Below are 24,228 nucleotides of genomic sequence, written 5' to 3' on the forward strand. Positions count from 1 at the left end.
TCAAACTATTTATTTTTAATTAAAAAACAAAAACAAAAACAAAAACAAAAATGAGATGCAGAAAGAGTAGACACCTGGCTGTAAGTATTTTTAATCTGTGCATGAGGGGCAGAAGTGTACTTTTTGTCCTTATTTCACATTCTCTCTACAACATTACTCTTTCTATATTAGATAGTGAAGTAAACTTTGAAACAAGAAAATCAGATGATTCACAAAATACTGCTTAGAACCAAACTAGTAATTTTGGAATAAGAGGAAATGGTTTTCTACTCACCCATCCTTGGATAGCAACTCCTGTCCCTCTTTTGTCCTGGGCTACCAGTTCAGCTCTTTCACTTCTTCAGCCAACACTTGAATTGAGGTAAATGGCACTGAGAGTCATTTTAAGGCTGTCAAGGGTTCAAACAAAGCCAGAAAGTTTGGCTCAAATTGGAATAATCGTTTCTCTTGGAATAAGGCAGCTCCAGCATCTCAGAAGACAAAGATCAGTCAATGCACTTGTTTTAATCAATATTTTTAAAATAAAATTATAAGAATTTATATATAACTAAATTCATAGTTCTTAAAATAAGATTATACAAGTTTGTCATCACCATTCCAAATAAGACATATATCCCTCACTCTGGGAAGTTCAATTCTCTCCTTTCAGTCACTATTCCCATCCCTCCCCAATTATTCTCTATCATCGTAGATTCGTTTGTCAATTCCTGTATACTTTCTGCAAATTTGATCTGTGTGTGTGCATGTGTGTGTGCACATATGTATGTTTCTTTAGCTTCTTTTACTAATTATCTATACGATTGGGTGTCTTTATAGTTTATTCCTTTCCATTGCTGAGTACCATTCAATTATATGAATATAGCACAACTGTTTTATCCATTTTCCTATTGGTAGCCATGTGGGTTGTTTCTAATTTTATTTTAATTTACATATTATTACATAATGTTTTGAATGAAATTGTTATATAACCACTTTGGTGGACATAACTTTTTATTTTTCTTGGATGAATATCTGGGAACATAGTTGTTAAACCCTGAGGTTGATTTATGTCTCACTTTGTAAAAAATGCTAAAAATCTTTCAAAGTTAACTGAAGTAGTAGCAGTATTTAACTCTCCCACTAGAAAATTATAAGATTTCTACTGCCCCACATTCCCCTCAACACTGGGTCTTTAATCTTTTTTATTTTAGCTTCTACTAGATGTGAAATGGTGTCTCATTGTGTGTGTGCATGTGTGTGTTTTACTTTGAAATGAGTATTTCTCTTTCCCAAGAGAAATGAAAGCAATAACTTCCAGTATTTAATGTTCTTGAATATTTTGGAGGATAGATTATACTATCATCTCAGGCCTGTCCTATCTTCCCTTGGATTCTCTTGGATTTTTACACATTATGACTCAGAGATAAATCACAAATAGTTTTGAGTGAGTAGCACATATTTTTAAAAATAATTAAAAGATGTAAGTTTCTAGTGTTTTATTTGCTTTATAATTTAGCATAATTGATAAGACTTAGTCTAAGGTGAAAATATTTCTTAGATTTTATTTTAGATTTTATCTTTATTTTGTATTTCTACAAAATTTAGATAGAAAACATAAGCAAACCATCTGTCAGCTCACACAATTTATTCATTTCCCTCAACTGTTAATTCCTTTGACTCCATTGGTATATGTCAGAATCCTCCTATGTAGTTTAAAATTAATAATAGAAGGAAAACGAAGTGATCCTTCTGTAAAAATATTCTAGACACAAGAAAGGATTTTTCTCGTTTCAAGAAATCTAGGAAGAGAGTTCTAAGAAATCAAGTGTTGGCTCAAAATCAATACCAAAATAGATGCACTTAAACATTATCTCTTCTCTCTTTCCTGGTCTGATATCTGATAGTTTAATTAGCTCTGAAATGAATCAGTAGTAAGCAAAGTAAGAGAAGTTTGCCTATGGATCAACAGCAACAACAGCAGCAACAACGTTAAAACATGATTACCTAGTTTAAATATTGAGAGAGAATCATTGGGTCTAATTCAACAGAATTTGCACTACTTTTTAAAGAGATTTTCAAGATTCACTATATAAAGAAGAAAATCAAAGCTTTCAGCCATTTGCCATTTTGTTACATTATGTTGTTTCACTCTGTATTATTTGCTTACAGAATGACTATGCATATATGTATATATGCATATACACATATAATCTTATAATTCAATTCTTACACATGTAAGAATTACACAGTTGCTGTGGATACCTGTGGTTATTTCTGAGCTCTCTATTCTGATAGTTACATATCTGCATTTTTTGCACAAAGACCACATTCTTTATTATTCTAGTTGTACAGTAAATACTGAAATTAGATAGTTTAAATCTTTCTACTTCACTTTTATATTTTCAAAAATATTTTGAGCATATTATGTTCTTTGAATTTCTATATATACTGTGTCATAGTTTCAAATGGTTCACCTGTAGAAAACTCGTAATTCTGGAATTTTGATTGCAGTAAAGTAAAATCAATAGATAAATTTAGAGTGAAAGTTTAATTTCTCTAAGCAATATTTTGTTTGTTTCAAAGTACAACTATTGAACATATTTTTCAAAAAATATTCCATATATTTAGATATTATTATGAAAGGTATCGAATGCCAATTTTCAACTGTCCATTGCTTAAATATAGGAATATACTTAAATTCAGTATATTACCTTGAATCTTGTGAAATTGATAAATTATCTTATTAGATATAATATCTATAAGATTTTCTATACATATCTGGAATGAAAACTTTCATTTCTAATTTTATAAAAAAATATATTTTATGTTTTATCTTTATGTAGTATAAATTTTAAGTTTTATTTAGTAAGTCAGCTCTATATTTACTTACTCATTTGAAAGGCAGCTGATAATTTCTATTTTAACATTCAGAATTGTGTCCAGAAGAACCACATATGGTTCTTCATTTGGAATAACTGCGATGCCCTTCCCGAAAAATTCGGGGAAAAAGCAGTAGTAAGTGAACCTGCCTTCTCTTGGGTTAGTTTTGTCTAAATATGTGCTATCAGACAAATATGCGCCAGGACAAAAAGGGCCCAGGAGTCCTCACCTTAACAAATCCCAGACAAAATTGAGGGTTAGACAGAGCAACTTACTCCCACCTAGCCCATTCACATCCTATAGCTCTGCGTCTCTTCGGGGTTCAGGGACTTCCCCCCAGTTTTCTGATCAGTTCTTTAAGCAGCGTGTGGTCTAGCTCAGTCTCACCAGGGCCACGTGGAAAGGCGTCTCCAGCACTTCCGGGCTCAGGACCTGCTCCAACTTCCTGTGATTGGCAGCCTCGATGAGATCAGCAGTCCCTGAGCTAGTGATGTCACAGGACAGACCAGAGCGACAGCCGTGAGTACCAGGAACCTACATGCTATCGGCTCTGCCTGAATACTGGAGCGGCTCTCTCTGGGGACCAAGTGCATGCCGGGTAAATCACGGCTCACGCCCAGAGGCATGCTGGGAGATGGAGTCCACACTTTGGTACGGTAGCCGGTAAGGGTCAGGCAATTTTCAGAGGGTTCTGCATTCTCATGAAGTTGTCCATGGTTCAGAACCAGAGGAATACGAAGAAGAAAAAGTATTTCCTGGGGTTGGGATTATGTTAATGCTAATAGATTAGCTATAAATATGAATTTTAGTTTATTGTTCTTTTTTAAGGTTCATATTGTTTTTTAATTTCCTTGTTATATTCTCTCTGACCTTTGATTTATTTAGAATTTTCTATGTTTAAAATAATTATTTCATGCACGTTGTACTGTTTTCTGGTTTTTCTGTACTGAGAAGTAAATCTAGCCTTGATTATTTCTTCAAACGTAAGTCTTTTGTAATTACTTGACAATATATAGAGTATTTGTGACAATTTTATTTGTGTGCTGTCCCTACTCTTTAAAAAGTAGCTAGGACATCAATATCGCTGTTTTCTTGTAGCTAGAAAAACAAAAAACAAAGTCTGGGTGCACCAACTAGTGATACTGGTGTACAACATTGATTCAGAAGAAAACTGTGGAAGAAGCAGTTACATTAAGAAACTCAATTTCTTATAATGGTGATATTGGTGACTTCGGGTAGAGTGGCTGAAAATTTGTTGTCCGTGTCCAGTTTCAGTAGTCTGCTTTTAGTGATTGTGTGTGTTTGTTTTTTAGTTGGAAAGTCTCTAAACACGTTACCCTGATCCAGACATTCTGAGAGATATCACTTAATAAATTGTTTTTCCACTTGAACTAATTTGGGTGGCTCCTGTTGGTTGCAAATTGGCATACTAACTGATAAAGAGGTGATTGTTTTTTCTAAATAATTAGAAAGTCAATTAATCAGTTTTTAAGCAGAAGTTTGTAACAGCTGCCCTGTGTTTCACGACAGACCAGATGGGTGCTGGACACTCAGTGACTATTAAGCAGATAGTAGTGAATTGCAGTATGTTTGTTATTTGAATATACAGTCCTTCTCCAGACAGTTTTTGAGTATAATACATTTTCCTACTGCATAAACATAACATGTGTGTTACTTGAATGTTTTGTATTCTGGCCTCCAAACCTCTTCTATGTATCTTTGTTGTATTATATTCCAAATAGTTATAAAGAGTCTAGCATAATTCAAGAGTCTGTGGATTACTATCACTGATAATCAACTTTAAGGCTTTGCCACAAAATTTCTGTGAATTAATTCAACTTGCACACAATATGCCTGTTGTATTAATATTATTGCTATTATATTTTTACATTAATAAACACCAAAAATTATTCCTGACAATTCCTCAGAATAATTCCATCATAATGCCTGTGATATAGTGGGTCCACTGCACAGTCAGTTCCCAGTTAGAGATCCTTAAACTTTAATTTTTAGAATGTGAACATTATTAAAGATTGCTTGGTCTGACTCTATAAATCTGAATTTTCAGTTCCATCCATAGCATCACATGCATTATTATTATTTTATTTTTGGTGGTGGTTATGTGGAGCACAGTTAGATGTAGGCTCACAAGTGAAAAAGAGCTCACCCTGTATTGTGTTTGTCTATTCCATCTTACACTCTACTCTGTGTTTTCTGTGCCAGAACAGTACAACTGTTCTGAAGTGTGATCCTTATGAACTATACTGAGCAGGATTTATAGTGCAGGAAATGTTGGTTCAAGTGAATTTTTAAAATGTGTGCCATCATAATAATAAATATTATGCCATTAGCTTTGTTACTAGGTGGCTGGTAGAATTCAGAAGAGCTTCCAGGGAGTGGGAAATTCTAGAGAGAACCAAGAAAAGCGATCTTGAAAACTTAAATGACCTTGAGATTAAAAAGAGGAAACTGTTGTAAAGATGGAGGAAGTGAGATATTGTATCCTGAGATAAATTTGGCAACATTGTCCTATGGACTATCATAGAAAATTGGAAATGTTCTTTATGTGCTTGGTGATCTAACTAAAGAGACTTCTAGGTAGAAAAACTGAAAGTGCCATCTGGCTTCCTCCTGCCCTGTACCATAAAATCTGAAAAGAGAAACATGTTCTAGAGAATGAGCTCTTAAATAAAACAGGCCAGGACATGCAGACACAAAAATTAGTTTTTCACTCCCAGTATCTCCTGAAAGCAGGAGGACTTCAGACCATAGATTAAAACCAAAATGAGACTATTATGATTTTTTTAAGATACCAGAAAGATCTTAAGCATTTATTGATAGAACCAGACAAAGATCCTGTCAGGATTTTACATACCAAAAAGATCTACTCTTTTAAACAATAAAGCTTCTGAGAATCATAAGGATGTTGTCCCACAGCAATTTCATAGGGAAATCAAGGTAAAGAGAAATTTGTCTTAATAGATTTGTGGTTGTGACTTTTATTTATTCCAGAAACTCAACATTAGATTCGTAGAAATCTTGTAATATTTTAAGAGTTGATAGAAGCACCACCAGTTTTTGCTAAAAGTACAGAAACAGTAAGAAATGGAGAGGCCTATGGGCTATTGTTCTAGTATAATTAGTCAGCTAGATGAGGATATTAGAATATTAGTAATTTCTTTTCTTTAAGATTTATTTATTTATGCATACAGTCAATAGGCCAGAGGTGTGGGGGGGGTGGGTTGAGAAGACTCACCAAAGACAGAGTGGGGAACAGAACAGGCAGATAGACTGAAATACACTGCTGAGGGGAGCAGCAGGCAAGTCAGGAGATGTCTGCTGTACCATGTGGGTAGCTCCCTGATGGAACTCGTGCTTCAGTGGCTGCAGATAGCTTTCATAGGTTGGGTCTTAACCCCTTGCACCACCAGGGAGGCCCTAGAATATTAGTAATTTCTAATGAGTAGAAAGGTGAGGCAGCGAACAGAGCCAATAACTAAGAGGGAAGAGTCAAAGTCATGAAGATTGATTTCCAAAGAGTAAAAATGAGCCTTAATCAAGGAATTGGCAACTTGTGCCCAGATAACATTTTACAATATCTATGGACCAATCACTGATATATGAATACTATTCAAAGTCCCCCTTTTCAATGAAAGATCATTTATGCCTTTTCTGACACTGTTTCTTGGTTCTTTGAGAAGACTGTAATTTCAAAAGGTGTCTATTCTAAGAAACACATTTAGAGAGTTCATCTGAATCTGGACCTGAATAATTAACAATTTTACAACTGGAGCTTGAAACTGATTTCATAAAGAGATCTTATTTTGGGCTAGAGGATCATGGGAAGTGGAGTTTTTTGCCTGTGGGTGGCATGTAAATATTTTGTTACCAGCAGACTGATTCTGACAGTTTCAAATACAGCACCAAACTAATTACCAATTGTTTCATTGGGAAGTGGAGTCTATGTCTCCTTTTGAACTTAGACTTTTTCATGGCTTGAACAATAGAATAAAATGGATTAATATGTGACAACAGGTCAGTTTTTAGGTCCAAGGTTTAGGGTTTTGACATTTTGTTTCCTATTTCTTGGAATGTATTCTTTGATCTCAGCACCATTCTTTGATCTTCCACTGTGAAGAAGCCTAGACTCTTAAGTACAGGTATTTTGGGTGATAGTCACAGTGTGAAGTCTCACCTGCCAGCAGTACCCACTTTGTGACATACAAATGAAGAAGAGTTCAAGCTGATTCTAAGCCCAGTGCCCATCTGACTGCCACTGCATGAGAAGTCTTGTATGAAAATGCTGAACCCAATCAGCCACCAGAATGATGAGAAATAATAATAAAATTATTCTTGTTTTAATCTAAGTTTTGGGCTTGTTATATAACAATAGGAAACTACAGAGGTGTTTATCTCTAAGCAAATTCTCTTTTGAAATAACTATTGTAATTATCATACGCAAAATTAGTAATAATACAAACAGAATTTTTTTATAAAAAATTGCACATATGCTTTCTGAAGCTATGTCTTTTATAAGTAAAACTAAACATAGTAAAAGAGAGGGATTTAATAAGACAGTAGTAATTCAAGGACCCTTCCGTATCTTTAATTATCCAGAAATAAATTGCATTCATTAGACCTTAGACACTGAGGTAACTCTAAGATTGAAACAAAACAAACAAAAAACATTTTAAACTTAATCTTATAATAATTTGAAAGTAGAGAGAGGCCATGCACCCTATTTTACCAAGCAATCTGAATGAGATATTTCAGGTAGCTTTGATTAAATGGCTAAGTAAAATGAATGAACATTTGTGTTTTGAAAGCAAAAACAGGTTTTTATACAAGATGCTATTGCCCACTTGTTAACTCAGTTTTAATTTTTACAATTGGACATTAAGTATCACATTCCCTTGAATTTTTCATCAGGGATTTATAATTAAGAATTATCTGATTTATATTATATTTTCTGGCTCTTTTTAAAAAAGAAACATCACTCCTATTTCTTCCTAGAAAGGGAGGATTAGAAGTAATTTATATAATTTGTACATGTATTCCTCTAATAAATTATTTCTAATTAATAATGCTTTATAGTCTTTTACTTTGTACTGGACTCAAAATTCTGTATTTTTTAAAAGTTCTCTTATTTTATATAAAAGTTTATCTTTGTATATGTTTAAAATAGTCATAGTGGGTCATAGTAATTTGTTTTCAGGAAGGAAGCACACAGGACTTATAGCTTCAATTTGCTTTTAGCCTTGAATCCTTGCACAAGTTTTCTCAACTGTAAAATGGAAAAGTTGGTATCTCTCCTGCTTACTTCACAGGATTGTTAAAAATGTCTAAGAAATAAGTCACATGAACATGCTTTTCAATCAATATATATTCAAAAAGTAACATCTATATACCACACACTATTCCTGGCAAGTTAAAATGAAATCTCCTAGAAAATGAAAGAATTATAAAATTCAACACCTATAGGAAATGTTGAGAAAACCATTTCCAATTTTGTCATTTTTTTTAGATGTGATACCTAGTGACATTTTCAAGGTCAAATTGGACTAGAATTTGGACCGCTGACTTAATACAACACAACAAAATCATTACCAATGAAATAAGTGCATTAAATTATATAGTGTATTTTCCTTTCAATGGTTTCAGTTCCAGTGCAATACCCTAGTATATATTTTGACTATATATTTTGACCTAGACTTTCCCAAAGGCGAAGTTAATCAGAGGAAATTCTGAGTTTCAGGGAAAAGTAAAGCAGAACACCATCTTCAGCAATGACAGCATCGCTTTCCTTAGTGCCACCTACATGCCCAGCGCATGAATAGAAGATGCTCAGGAAGCAACAGATGACCCAACAAACATAGGACGTGCCAGAAGATGGTAGTAAAGGAACAGATTGCAAAAATTCCAGCTACTCTTATGCCTCAATGGAACAGTACACAACCTGTGGATACTGGGGCCACCCTTGTGACATAGGAGTTAAATCTCTGCGCTATCACTGCTGTTCAATCCCCGGCCTGGGAACTAACCCACGTATAGTGCAGCAGCTCTCTCCTGTCTTGCCCGCTGTTCCCCTCAGCAGTGTATTTCAGTAGTTCTGCCTGTTCTGCTCCCTCCTCTGTCTCTGGTGAATCCTCTCACCCCCTACACCCTAGTTCTGCCACGCGAAAATAAAAAAAAAGTGGATGTTTTTGTTTCAAAACTTTAATATATGCATTCTTATGTAGAAATGAAGTCAGTATTGAAAGCACTGTATAATGTTTAGAGTCTGGTGGGTGAGACAGGATGCATGTCAGCAATTAATATGTAAACAGAAATGGGCCCAGCATGTTAGGGGAGTGCAGAGAGAATATGTTAATAAGTCTAAGGTTAATGAAATTTTCTGAAGGAAGAGATGTTTGAACTGTGGACCAAAGAGCAAAAATGAATGAGTAAGAAAACTAAAAGGCTGGAAAGGTGTCACGGCAAAAAAGAACAGCATGTGTTGAGGGCTAAGAAGGAACAAATAAGGTATTCATTTAGATAGCACTGGGGATATTAATTTTAAAGTAGAAATGTTGTATAAAGTAAGTAAGAAACTATTTTTTCGGTAGAAAGGAAATAGATGTATACCTGTATTACTTCTCTTAATGTTCTCCGCTCCTGGTTTGTAAATACAAACAGACCTGATCCTTGTTCATAAGAAGAAAGATCAACTGCTACAGTGTAGCTTACTTGAACTTATTATCATTATCTCTACTTTCCTCTATTACATAACTTTTAATTATTTCCAAAATATTAGGAATTTTTTTATGTTAAACTATCAGAGAATAATGCAATCTAGAGAAAGTGTTTCAGAAAGGTTTCTTTCTTTTAAAAATTTATTTAATTATGCATACAAGAACTGGGGTACAGGCCAGAGGTGTAGGGGGGTGAGAGGATTCACCAGAGACAGATTGGGGAATGGAACAGGCAGACTGACTGAAATATGATGCTGAGGGGAGCAGCAGGAGAGACAGGAGAGGTCAGCTGCATCATATGAGTAGCTCCTTGAATGGCTGGGGAGGTGCTGCAGAGGCTGGGGAGAGGCTTCATAATGCTGTGGTTAACTCCTTGCACCACTGGGGAGGCCCGAGAAAGGTTTCTTGAGCTTTCTCACAAAAAGGTGGTTAGCACTGGAAATTTTTTTTTTTTTTATATAATGAAGAGTTGCAAATTAATAAATAGGCTTTACTGGATAGCATCTCTTATCTTACAAAGGATTCTTAAGCTATGGACAGAGTCATCTAAGACTGCTAAAAGTGCAAAGAGCCTCTAATCCCCCCTTTTGAAATGGAAAACAAATTGCATTTATTGGCACTGAATTCTTTGTTGTTGAAAACAAAGAACCAGAATATTTTATCGGAACTGACAGGATGAGATTCTGAAGCTTAACAAGGTCATTCTATACTCTTTCAAAAATGCAATCATCCACCTAATATGGAAGCATCAATAGTACCATTCTTAAGCAAGACTAGTTGGAAGAATAAAAATGCTTGCTTTGCTCACAAGGGTCCTCACCTACACTAAAAGTTAGACTTCTAATTCTGTCAAAATATGTCCTGTTCCGGTTGCAAATATGTCTCTCAGGTACAAATCCACACTCATTTGTCTTGTTTTCTATTATTGGATTTGGACTTTGAAAATATTCCTTCTTTGTATGTTACTTGACTTTCAAGCTTTGTCAGATGAGAACACTGATGAAGGAGGAACAACAGCAAGACCATGGGAGGGAGAATGTTTTCTCTTTCTGATAGAGAGGGACTGTTTTTGGTATGACTGCCGCAGCATGGTATTTAGGAATCCACTCAGCAGCTTTTAAAGGTCATTGGTAATTTTCCTGCATTTGTCAGTAAATTTATTGTCTCCTTGCAAGTTTTTCCTAGTGATCAACTCTAAGCTGTCTCAGTCATATGGTGGTCATTCATTCCCGCCTGCCCTCCCCCCAAAATATTATGTTTATGGAGATAAACTAGTTTTATATCTTTATATTTTCTCAGGAGGTTATAGGTTTAAAGCTCTACAAAGGTGTACTTTTATATCCTGCCCCCACCACCAGTTCTCCAACCATCCTGTTCCATCGGATCCCTTCCTGTGTCCACTTGCTCCCCAACACCCTCCCCTTTAGTTGTCTGTTTTAAAGTAAGATGTTTAGAATTTATGATTCATTTGTCTTTGACTGGTTTTGGCTGACTTTTTGTTATATTTCTCTATATACCACATATAAGTGAGACCATTTTTTCTCCTTCTGACTTATTTCATACCACCTCTAGCCCACGCCCACCTCTGCAGCAGGAGAGTCATCTATGTTACTCATGAAGTTACTCATATGGCATGTTTAAATTTTACCTTGAATGAAATTGCCCTAGAACAATGGAGAGAAGCATGGAAATTTGTAGGGTTGAAAAGTACAAGATCTGAAATGTTGGGTTGTCAGAAAAGTCATGATGTATTTTTTCTGTGTTTTTCAAGCAAAAATGCATCATGACTTTTCCGACAGCCCCCGTAGTTAAAGGGTATTATTTACAAATGAAAAGAATTTGTTGAGCATCTTCTAAGTATGTAAGATATGGAGATTCTGTTATTTTTTTTTAATTTATTTATTTTTGCATACAAGAGCTGGGGTAGAAGTGAGAGGATTCACCAGAGAGGTGTGGAGGGGTAGGAGTAAGAGGATTCACCAGAGACAGTGTGGGGAATAGAACAGGCAGACTGACTGAAATATACTGCTCAGGAGAGCAGAGGGTGAGACAGGAGAGGTCTGCTGCACAATGTGGGTTGCTCCCTGGCCAGCTGGGGATCGAACTTGTGCTGCAGAAGCTGCGGATTGCTTCATAGTGCGGTGCTTAACCCCTTGCACCACCAGGGATGCCCCGAGATTCTGTTATTTTTAAGTTAATATATTTTGAATTCCACAGGTCATTCTTGATTCTAAAATACTCACTTTCTAGTAAATGGTTTTGAAGTCAAAACTGTACAGTTTACAGTTTCTTAACCTCTATATTAACTGTATAAGCTTAGGTATCTATGTTTACTTATCTTTTTAATGAAGTAGCATCACATTATAGCATTACATAAGTTTCAGGCGTGCATTATTAAAAATAGTAGCTTTATATACTACATTAGTTCACCATGAAAGTGGCAGTTCTATCTTGTACAGAACTTTCAACCCCTTTAACCCAATTTACCCGTACCTCCCCCTTCCTTTCTAATAAGTTTTCCACTTTTAAATAATTTAGAGATTCTACAAAAATGTTTATCTTTCTTCATAGAAACACCCCTTGTGTATTACACATAGAGTTTTACGCATGTAGATGTAAACACAAACACAAAGGAAACATTCTGAGTTTATTTTGCATTCAGTTCTGTTAAACTCTCTTTTTGAAGACTGAATTGCCATAGGCATGCTCTAGTCCCAAAGAGGAAACATGCTAATAAAAACATAACACTCACTCCCCTGACTATACAATTTTTATAGATTCATCGAAAGTACAACATCTCTTTTAATGCTAAAATTCCTTAACAAAATATTTTCTTAGTATGACGTTTTTACAATTTTCAAAGTGAGATCATAATCCAAGTCACGGATAAATAAAGCTGAAAGAACATAAGTAATGTCCTGGCCCACCCTAAACCACTCTGGAGAAAACAGCCCACTGCCAATAGCAAATCCACTATTTTTAGGGTAAATTTTCAGTCACTAAATACAATTCTGTATTTATTCATTCATTCACTCATTCAGTACTTTCTATACTACAGAGTAAGCATTATTCAAGGTTCAAGGTCCACATCAATGGACAAAGTAAATGAATAAATAATGTGAATCAAATATCATCATATGTGAAGTATGGTGGTAACATAAAAATTTTCTTAACCAGAAATTCTCCAAAGGTTATGTAATTTAGGACTCTATTTTGTTTAAGACATTTGTCACTACTTCTAAGTGCCTGTGGAGATTCCTCCGTGTCCATCAAGTCTTATAAAAGTTGAGGTCAGACTTGATGATGGCATCATCAAAAGATGGAAGGCAGAAATAAAGCGCCTCTTCAGAACTTGGAAAACAAAATCATTCATGAGAGAGGAAATGGTCTTGAGAATTAATATTTAATATTTTCAAATTGCAACAACATATGTGGAAAGTATTGCCTAACTGCTTTATGTTAATTGTTCTAGTCTCTTTAATAACACACATTTTTGGAATACAACAATAGATAGAACTCAGACTTCCAAATTGAGACAGTTGGTGTGGTGTCGGACTTACGGTAAAAAAAAACAAATAAACAGGGCCTCCTCTGGTGGCACAGTGGTTGAGAGCTGGGCTGCGATGCTGCCCACAGCCTCTGCAGTGCCGGTTCGATCCCCGGCCACCGGCAAGGGTCCCACATGGCGCACAGAACTCTGCTGCCATGCCCGCTGCTCCCCTCAGCAGTGTATTTCAGTCCATCTGCCTTTTCTGTTCCCTGCGTTGGCTCTGGTGAATTCGCTCACCCTCCCGCGCTTCTGACTGTACCCAGTGCTTGTATAGATAAATAAATAAATCTTAAAAAACAAACAAAAAAACCCTTCTTAAGGCTAAATTAACATATGGTGATTTATTTTAGAATCTTAAGACTTGCTCTGGAAATTTTACTTAATTCTTACAGAGAACCTAGGCAACCATAACCAAGTACCAGTTAATAACAAGTGACAGGGAGCTATCCACATGGCACAGCAGATCTCTCCTGTCTCCCCTGCTGCTCCCCTCAGCAGTGTATTTAAGTAAATCTGCCTGTTCTGTTCCACACTCTGTCTCTGGTGAATCCTCTCACCCACCCCCATACCTCTGGCTTATACCCCAGTTCTTGTATGCATAAATAAATAACATTTAAAAAAATAACAAGTGACTTCTGTCAGTGATTTGCTCTCAGACCCATTTCTTGCCTTTAAACAAACTGCATTATTTTAAATCACATATCCAATAAAGGATTTAAATCAATAATATATAAAGAACTCTTAAAACTCTGTAGTAAAAAAACAAAATACAGTTAAAATTGGGTAAAAGATTTGAACGTATTTTTTAAAGATTTATTTTATTTATTTATGCATATAAGAACTGGGGTCCAGGCCAGAGGTGCAGGGGATGAGAAGATTCACCAGAGACAGAATAAAGAGCAGAACAGGCAGATCTGGGTCAGCTCCCCGGCCAGGGATTGAACTCATGCTGCAGTGGTTAGTGATAGCGTGATAGTGCTGAGACTAATCCCTGCGCCACCAGGGAGGCGCCAAACAGATTGTTTTTTAAGAGATGCAAAGAGGTAGTAAGCACACTAAAAGTATTAAATATTACTCAATAGAGAAATGCAAATCAAAATCATGAGAAAACATCTATACCACTAAGATGCCTGAATTTGAAACTTTTCAAATCTTGGCAGTACTGAGATTTGAACATTTAAGTTAGATAAGCTGGCATTTAACATATTATGTTTTGTGTTCTCAATCTAAATATCCAGTCCCATGTTTTACTATGATTATCTTTACTCCCGGAATTACTTGGTGTTCATTCCAGCCCTGGCACCTATTGATGTGCTTCGGCAGCTCCCTCTTTAATAAACCCCCAGGTAAAAGTGCTACAGAGACTCTCTGAAGCACTGTCACTTAGCATTGTCTTGCATAAAACAGCTATGCAAACTCTCCTTTGGAAAACTTCCATGCTTATCTTTCCAGTTGCAGCCAACCTGCATGTAGTTCTTTTCTTTCCCCCTAGATGTTTTCACACAATATCTACCCAAGTTATGTGTATCTTGCCAAGTGCTGATTCGTTCATGCTTGCTTGTTTGGTATATAAGGAACAAGAGAATTGCTATAGCCCCTCTACTAATAAAAAATCTACATAGTAGTGGTGAAGTTGAAATTATCCCTCTGTTTTGCAGTTTGTCTTTTTCATCTAATAATGTATCTTGGGAATCACTTGAAATCAGTCACGGTTATCTTCTGCATTCCTTTTGAGAACTTTATAGTAATGGTACTGATTGTGTGGATGTTATGTATATCATAGTTTATTGAGTCTTCTATTTGCTACATATTGTCAAATGTCTTCCAGAGGGTAATAATCCTACCAGCAACACACAAAAGTGCTTGTTTTCCAACAGGCTCAACTGTAGTGTAATTTTGTCATACTTAGAAATTCTGCAGCATATTATGGATGAGAATTTTGAAATTTCAATATTGTCTCTTTGTTTATATTATGAACATATTTTTATAAATTGGAAGACCACATTGTATATGTATACTATAAATCATCTGGTAGTGTTACTTATGTTAAAAATTGTGTTTCTGATTTTTTTTCCTTAAGTGATAAATGATCTTTATATAAAAGGAGATTATCCTGTTATTACTGATACATTTTGAAAATACTTCCTCATTTTCATTTATCTCTTGACTTAACAGTATCTGTTCACTTTGCAAAATCATTGTAAGGTAGTTGAATTGATAGTACATATCTTTTATTGAATTTGAGTTTTTAAGCCAGTTGGAAAGTTTTTTTCTCATCTTCAGTTTATAAAATAATTTATTTTTTCATGTATATATAGGGAATCTTTTGTTTTACTTATTTCTTCTTTCTTTTTAACAACCAATCCATTTGGAGATAACTCATATATTATGCAAGACCTTGGTTCAATTTTTCTTTGACCAAATTTCAATCAGATTGCCCCACAAGTTAAGAAAATGTCAAATTTTCCTCAGTAATTTGAGATGCTTTCATATGCTGGATTTTCATATGTACTTCAGTATATATTTTTTAATTTTATTTATTTTTTATTGAATTAACAGGGTGTTATAACATCATGTAATTTTTAGGTATGTATTATTGAAAATTAGCATGTGTATAGACTATATTCATTTTGTAACAGGGTGGTCCCCAGGAAAGGGGGGGTTTCAGGTTCCCTGCCTCACACTAGGGAGGGTGGAGCTGAGCAGGGAAAGAAGAAGCTGCAGAGGAGACTGAGGAAGGAAGCAGGATGGAGCCAGAAGGAGACCTGGAGGAGGAGCATGGAGCCTAGAGACACGTGAAGAAACCACGCTTGTCTTTTGGTCTTTTGGTCGTGGACTGGGTGACACAGATGTGGGTGAGACCCGTGGGGAGGTGACCATGGCAGCTTTTATCTTGATTTTGATTTTGCTCTTTTCCTTCCGGGCTTGTTTGGTGGTTTCTGACCCTTTTCTGTGGGTCCCCACTGGAAGATGCTTTAGACTTGTGGCAGGCTTTGGGCCTTGCTTTGGGCCAATCCCATTTGGATGGAGTTTTACCCACGAGGGGATAGGTAACTTTGGGTGCTTGATTTAGAAACTAGATTTTTTTGCCTTTCCTCTCTTGTTTCCTAGTTGTATTAAAGTTCCTTCCCATTAAAGCCTCATATGTTTTGTGTTGATGCGGCAGATGGCAGAACCCATTTAGAATAGGCAGGTTTGCGGGGTTTGGGCTGCCCCTCTCTCTGCCCTGTAACAGATTCACCACTAAAAGCCTAATTCTCCCTTTTATATTTCTGAACTTTCTCTTTTGTTCTACTGACTCATCTATTCATGTGTGAGCAGGAAAGGGAGGTTGTCTTCATCAATTACTCAGTGACTATTAGAGTTGCAAGTATTTTTTTGTTTACCTCAGTCACTCAAACATCAAGATAGATGCTGTTGGAAAGCTTAGGAAATGCCATTTATAGAACTGTTTTTTTCAAATCGAAGTAATTAGTCTCAGGCTTTTTCAATTACCATCTTTGTGCTTTGTCTATTTTGAAGTGAGGTGAGGTTGTTGGAAGAACAAGTTCTTTGATTTAGTTTGAATCTGAGTAGCACATAAGAAGAATCAGTTAAGAGTTTACCATTCTCCAGACTTGTCTCTTTGCAGTTGTTTTTGTTTTCTCCATTAAGGAGTCTGTTCTTTGTATCTCTGATGATATTTACTTTGATTTGTTTTTGATATATGAAACTTGAACAATGAAAAATTTAGATAATCTGCTTAAAAATTCTATCAATGGTGTTTCAAGGATAAAAGAAACAGTATTTCACTCATGTGATCATTTCATGTACATCTGTGTTAGTTAATACGTGGTTCTAAGTTATTTTTTTTTACCTAACAGTTCATCAGGCACAAACATTGTTTTGAAATAGTCTGTTGTTTTACCTATATTCACATTAATGTTTGCTCTGATAATTTTAAGAGTACTATGTCTCTGTAGGTAAATATTCCTTTTTGTTATCTTTAAATTTCTGTCACTGATTTTAAATAGCAATATGATGATTTTATGAACATGTGATACTAGAAACTATATTTGTTAAGCTCTGTAAATTATTCTGCAATAGAGACTGTTACTCCAGCTTTACCACACTGCCCAGGCTAGTGACTGCTGAACTTGGTCCTGATATTATTTATAACAATGTCCATAGAGTTTCTTTCAATATAGACTTTTCTGAAGACACTAAAAAGGTTAATTGCCAACATTTGAGTTTATAGTATAAATGAGAATTAAATATTCTGCTAGCTGTTTACTTAGAACAGAGGTCAGCAACCTACCTCCTATATACCAAATCTATCCATCTGCCTATTTTTGTAAATGGAGTGTTACTGGAACACAGCTTTGATGTTTGTTTACATACTCTCTGTGACTGTTTTTGCAGTATGGCAGCACGGTTGATTAGGTTTGACATATATATATGACCCTCAAAATCCAAAAAATTTACTACCAGTCCTTTTAAAGAAAATGTTCACAGATTCATGAAGATACCACATACTGAAATTATAAATAATAAAAAACAAAATTTTGTCAAGTATCCATTATCTATGCCACACCACATGCTGCAGATTGAACATTAGTGTCCCCTAAAATTCCTTTGTTAAAATCCTAGCCTCCCGAGGTGACTAGATAGAGAGGGCTTTATGAAATGATTCAAAGCCCTTTTAAAAGAGATATACAGAGCTCCCAAACCCCTTCTACCATGTAAGAATACCAGAATTCTGCAAGTCGGAATAAGGCTCTTATCACAACCAATCCATATTAACACCCTCATATTGGGCTTCTTCCCTCTAGAACTGTGAAAATATGTATCTGCTGCTTATGAGTCATTCATTCTATGGTACTTTGTTATAGCATCTGGAACAGATGAAGATATTATCAAAATCTATTGGCTTAAAATAACAATTTAGTTTTTCCCGCTCTGTGGTTGGTTGGTTATTCTATTGCTACTTTTACTTGGGCCCATTAACTGATGGAATTGCTTTCTATGGGATAATAATTTTGGCTAGAAAGTCCAAGATGGCCTTACCTATGCTGACAGTTTGTCCTGACTTATTCAGGAGGGCTCTGAGTAGCTGATCATCTTCATCACATACCTGGTTAAGTGTTTCAAGAAATTAAGGAAGAAATTAGATGAAACATTGTGCTGAATATCTGTAAGCTCCAACAGGGAGAAACCATGCTTTATTTGTGAGTATTTTACTATTTGTGAGTATTTTAGTGGTGTTTGGCTCATCACATTTCGTAGAAGAGAGGAATATATACAATGATGAATCACAAAGCAGAATTTGAGGAGGATGAGTTAAATTATGACCGTTGTTACATTACTAGCAAGTCCATACCTTAAGATGAGCCCATTTACTCCATGATATGTCTGAGTTGTGTGAACAAAACCTCTGACAAAAACTGCCCCTTTGCTGATTCTGTCTTGTTAGGTAGGTGTTAATTAGATTAGCATTAGGAACCATCATAGTTACTTGGACTAAACGAAGAGAAAGTGAAAATATAAGCCACCTATGTGTTTGTTCAGCATTAATATGCAATGTTAAGAAAGCTCTTCTGCAGCATATAAGTTCATGAACGAGTTCCCAACGCTGTAATATATCCTGTCAGATCACTGATTTATGAGTGCCTGTAATGTTTACTTGAAAGGTCTTATCAGGTTAAACTGTACACTGAAGAAATAACAATCATGCTTACTCTACTTGAGTGAATTTCTTTGGATCAGACAGTCTAAATATTTTCAAAGTCAAATATATTGCAGCACTCTCTCTACTGGGAGCAACCTTGGATATATAAAAGATACATTAATATTGAAAGGATAGAAAACAGGGTTAGAGAAACATTTACATATACATGCATGTGTGTATACTAACACACACATAGTCCAGATACTTTTATTTTAGAAAATGATTAAATTAGAACAAGTAACATAACTTTTCCGTCTGAAACCTTCAAATTTACTATCAATTTTAGTGTTGGACTCAGAATTTAGCATAACATTTTTAATTATATTTATAAACTTTCATATTTTATAAATGTAGCTTGAGATTTGATTTTATTGGAGGCTGGCAATATTCAGAATCCTCTTTTCAATGTTTCATTTTAATATTAGGTTCATTTAAATGACTCCTCCCATGCTTTCCAAATATCAACTTGATACAGGTAGTTTTTAACATAGAAAAACTTCAAGGGACTCATACCATTCAAGCAAAACCAAGATATAACAAAAAAAACTCAGTTTAAGTTTCAGGCTTACTATGTCAATTCTGAATTTTCTATTGAAAGTGAAAAACATATAATTTTAGAGTAAGATATTTTTTATTTAATAAGTACAAGCATTTGTTGCATAGAACCCTTTAATTGTCCTCACAATGACAATTTTAGGTAGGTCTTCTTTTTTTTAAAGGTATATTTATTTATGCACACAAGAGCTAGGGTTTAGGCCAGAGGTATTGGGGATGAGAGCATTCACCAGAGACAGAGTGGGGAGCAGAACAGTCAGATCAGCTGAAATACACTGCTGAGGGGAGCAGCAGGTGAGACAGGAGAGGTCTGCTGCACCATATAAGTTAGCTCCCTGGCCAGGGATTGAATTCGTGCTGCAGTGGCTGCTGATAGCTTCATAGTGCTGATTCATAACCCCTTGTGCCACCAGGGAGGCCTTCATGTAGGTCTTAATAGTGCTTTTTTTTCAAACAAGGAAACAAGTTAAATGAAGGACTTCTCCAAGTAAAAGGATAGAGACAACATTCAAATTGAGATTTGCCCAATTCCAGAGTTCCAGAATTTGAAATCCAAATCTACCCTATTCTCAAGTCCATACTATGTGCAACTTACCATGGAGTTCCTCCGTAATCACATGTTCAGCCATGTAGCAAGTTATCCTAAATGAGACGCTGCTCTGACAGCTAGTCAGAGGTTTATACATCTCTCTAAATATCAGGTAATGATTAAAGGACCAGCCAGAGTGCTCTTGGAACATTTGTGGCACCACTACCAGTCTTTAATCTTCTTTTTGGGCAGTTGAGATCTTTTGTCCTTCCAATCTCATTGGGTTTCCTTTTGTCTGAAATTGTTCCCTGGACAATTTTAACTACTATAGAAAAGTATTGTGACACTAAAAGACAAATGAGACCAGGTATAAATAAACTTAAGTCCCAGCACTAGCATTTGCTAGCACTGTTATTTAGGGAAGTTACTACAACTTTATGAGCTTGGGATTCTTCATTTGTGAAATATAGGTAATAATTGCACCTAACTCTACTTACTGAGATTAAATGAGGATTAAGGAAGCAGTTTGTTTGCACCCTTATCATTAAATGTAACTAATCACAGTCCTTTTATTGCTTTATCCTATTTATGACCAAGAATTCATTACATACCACCTTTTTTACTTGGCTTATTTTTTTTTCTTCACCATTACAATTTTAGGTTACTCTTAATTTTCGTGATTACATTTTACTAGTCTACTCTAAGATTTCAATTCTTTCTTAAATAGCAGTTCTTTTTATTTCCCTTGAGTCCTAGCAGCAAGTATTTACAGAATGATTTGTACATGCCAAGCTCAGTGCTGTTATCTGTCATAGAACAGTGGATGAGAAAGGTGGAAGAGAAAAGTGTGATAGATAACTAGATTTGGGAGAATAAAATATTCCTACTAGCTTCAGGTCTGAGTAACAGGGAAAAGCATGAAACTCTTTAAGAGGAAAAAGGAAATTAGAATAATCCTAAGGCAGAGAGGTAGTGGTTAGTCATATTCAGGCTGAGAGTATTGGTTCTAGGTGGAAATTATCCATCCTGGAACACTGGGAATAGAAATTGGATAAGAAATTTTGAAAGTAATTTTAAATTTAAATTTGTTAGGTTGATTGATAAGTGAAATAGTGGCAACAAAAAATAATATTGATGTATAAAATAAAATGGGAAGATCAGGTATGAAACCATGAGGTATATGGTCCTCCCCTGGTGGCGCAGGTGGTTGAGCGCTGCACTGTGAAGCTGTCTGCAGCCTCTGCAGCGCAGGTTTGATCCCGGCCAGCCGGCGAGGGTCCCACATGGCGCAACAGACCTCTTCTGTCGTGCCCGCTGCTCCCCTCAGCTCCCCTCATCAGTCTGCCTGTTCTGTTCCCTGCTTTGTCTCTGGTGAATCCTCTCACCCTCCCGTGATTCTGGCCTGTACCCTGGTTCTTGTATAAATAAATAAATCTTTAAAAAAAATTCTTTAAAAAAAGAAACCATGAGGTATGTCCTCATTTAGAGGGAGGGAAAAACTTGGGAGTCTCCATATATTAAATACTTGGGGAATAAAATAGCACAAAACCAAAAATGAGGATTGTTGTGACTTTCTTTCTCCCAGTTTATACATGTATCATTTAAGGAGTCTGGCTATGTCAAACTCTGCCCACTTTAATTCCATATTGAACAATTCATCTTTATTGCTAAGATTAAATTTAAATAATTTTGGCACTTTCCTGTGAAATATGGAAATATGTTTCCTTAAAATACAGGAGGTGAGAACAGGATATCTTTGTGAACTGTGGTAAAAACGTCAAACTCTTGAAGAGTCTGTTATGAAATGAAAAAAATAGTATCAGCTAAAAATTGTATTGAACTTCAGGAAATCAAAAGTATCATTTCAGTAGCTTTAGCAAAAGGGCATTTATTTTTCTTACATAGTGAGAAGTGTGAATGAAATTTGATAGTATTCAGTCAGCTGTTCAGTGTAGGATCGGGGCTCTTTTTTTTCCATTTCATTGTTACTTACCTAACTGGTACAAACACTTTTACCTCTGATTCTGTATTCAGTTGTGATCTTTACATCACTTTATCTCTTTCTCAGGGAGTATGAGAGTAACTTACTTAACAGTTGGAGGACATCCGCAATAATTTTGCATAGAAAGTAATATGCTAGCAAATAAAATAAAAACTATGAGCACAAAGTATTTGCAAAGACAAAATCATTGACTTTGTGACACATAAAATCATTAGTTTAGAGAGATGCAATTTATTTTTCAAAAACCATTGTAACCAAATTTTCAGGCTATGACTTGGGGAATGTGTTCCTTTAAGCCCCCCCAAAAAAGAAAAAAAGACCTGATTTCAAGTTCTAGATTTTCCACTTACTGACTATATAATTTTCCTTATTTGTTTGGATTACTTATTGCTTCTGAAACTGTTCTTGATATATAAAAATATATTTCAAAAGTAATGTAAGGATTAGTTTTTGTATGAAAGCTGCAAAGTTAAAGACTCCCTATATCTTTTTAAACTATTTTGACTATCTGAACAGATGTTGCTGCTACTGATGTTTTATTCTTTTTATTAGTATTTCTTCATTGGTGACAAAAAAAAAAAAAAAAAAAACATAGCCAGCAGGTTGTTTTTCAGAAATGTAACACCAATATTTCTTGTTTTGCCTGTTTATCCATATCATCACCAATATATGTCTTCTATATTCCCTTTCTTTGAAACTTGGCAGAACCATTTGACTGTGCCAACAATTAAAATGCATTGAAAGCAACACTTCATGCTTCTAAGCCTAGGGCATAAACGGTGATTCTTCCTCGCCATGACACGGACACTCCTTAGAACTCAACTACCAAGTTATAAGGCAGTTCAAACCACACTGAGAGACTGTCCACATGTTTTCTTTTTTTTTTTTTTTTTTTATTTTAACCAAATGCAGCAGTTTAATAATTGATGTATCCAGGCTGTGAGTATACAGTTGCCCACTCTACTATTGTCTCATCTTTTCTACACATAAAAATTTTTTGTACTAAAACTTTGAATGAAGAGAAGAATAAATAAAATATATAGTAAAAGCTAAAGAAGAGAAAACGAATCATAAAATCTACTTTGAACTTTCTTTCATAACATAAATAAATTTCAATAGGATTAAGTCAAGTAATTTCACTGCTCCTTACAAATTTTTTTTTTTTTTTAGCTTTGCTAATGGCTTTATTTTTTTTTTTTTTTATAAATTTTATTGTTATATTCCCCATACAATTGCCGCCCCCCATTCTGACCCCAATCCCTCCCCTCCCGCCCCCGCCCCCCTAAAAGTGTCTCTGGTTCATAGTTTTTTGTTGATTTTGATTTTCACTTTCTTATAGTTTTTCATTTTCCTGGTCCATTATTTAAGTTTTCTAGATTCCTGCTATGAGTGAGACCATCCGGTATTTTTCTTTTTCTTTTTGGCTTATTTCGCTGAGCATGATCCCTTCCAGCGCCATCCATGTTGCAGCAAATTGCATGTGTTTATCTTTTTTGAATGCTGAGTAATATTCCATGGTATATATGTACCACATCTTCTTGATCCAGTCATCTATTTTTGGGCATTTGGGTTGTTTCCAAAGCTTAGCTATTGTAAACAGTGCTGCTATAAACATAGGGGTGCAGGTGTTCTTTGGAATTGATGTTTCTGTGTCCTTTGGGTAAATACCTAGGAGTGGAATTGCTGGGTCATATGGAAGCTCTATGTTTAGTAGGTCCAGAAATCTCCACACAGCTTTCCACAGTGGTTGGACCAGTTTGCACTCCCACCAACAGTGCAGAAGAGTTCCTTTTTCTCCACACCCTCGCCAACATTTGTTGTTGCTAGTTTTTTTTAATATGTGCCATTCTCACTGGTGTAAGATGGTATCTCATGGTAGTTTTGATTTGCATTTCCCTGATGACAAGTGATGTTGAACATTTTTTCATATGCCTGTTGGCCATTTGCATTTCCTCTTCAGAGAAGTTTCTTTTAAGCTCTTCTGCCCATTTTTTGACTGGATTATTTTCTTTGTTGTTGTTGAGTCTCATCAGCTCTTTGCAGATTTTTGTGATCAGTCCTTTATCATTAGTGTTGGGTGCAAAAATGTTCTCCCAGTTGGTGGGGTTTCTCTTTGTTTTTGTTATTGTCTCTTTTGCTGTGCAAAAGCTCTTTAATTTGATATAGTCCCAGCTGTTTATCTTTGCCTTCACTATCACTGCTTTGGGTGATGTGTCTGTAAAGATGTCTTTGATGTGCAAATCACGTAGTGTTTCGCCTATATTTCCTTCTATATATTTTATGGTTTCAGGTCTT

The 24,228-nt window shown here is 35.5% G+C and overlaps 1 protein-coding gene across 2 annotated transcripts in view; it reads right to left on the reverse strand.

Moving 5' to 3' along the window:
• ANO3 (anoctamin 3) overlaps positions 1 to 24,228 on the reverse strand; it is a 391,782-nt gene that overhangs the window by 294,288 nt on the left and 73,266 nt on the right. Inside the window, exons 1-2 of one of the 2 annotated variants that reach the window (XM_054699329.1) lie at positions 3,089 to 3,432; positions 275 to 389 (exon numbers count right to left, since the gene is read on the reverse strand). In XM_054699329.1, coding sequence (XP_054555304.1) covers positions 275 to 278 — 4 coding nt within the window. In that variant the 5' untranslated portion in view covers positions 279 to 389; positions 3,089 to 3,432. Of the gene's footprint in view, positions 1 to 274; positions 390 to 3,088; positions 3,433 to 24,228 lie in introns of those variants that run through there. The other variant, XM_054699330.1, reaches the window with a different exon arrangement.

The sequence above is a fragment of the Talpa occidentalis genome, unplaced genomic scaffold (genome assembly GCF_014898055.3).
Source record: "Talpa occidentalis isolate TD23 unplaced genomic scaffold, MPIMG_talOcc4v2.1 talOcc4.3, whole genome shotgun sequence".
Taxonomy (NCBI): domain Eukaryota; kingdom Metazoa; phylum Chordata; class Mammalia; order Eulipotyphla; family Talpidae; genus Talpa; species Talpa occidentalis.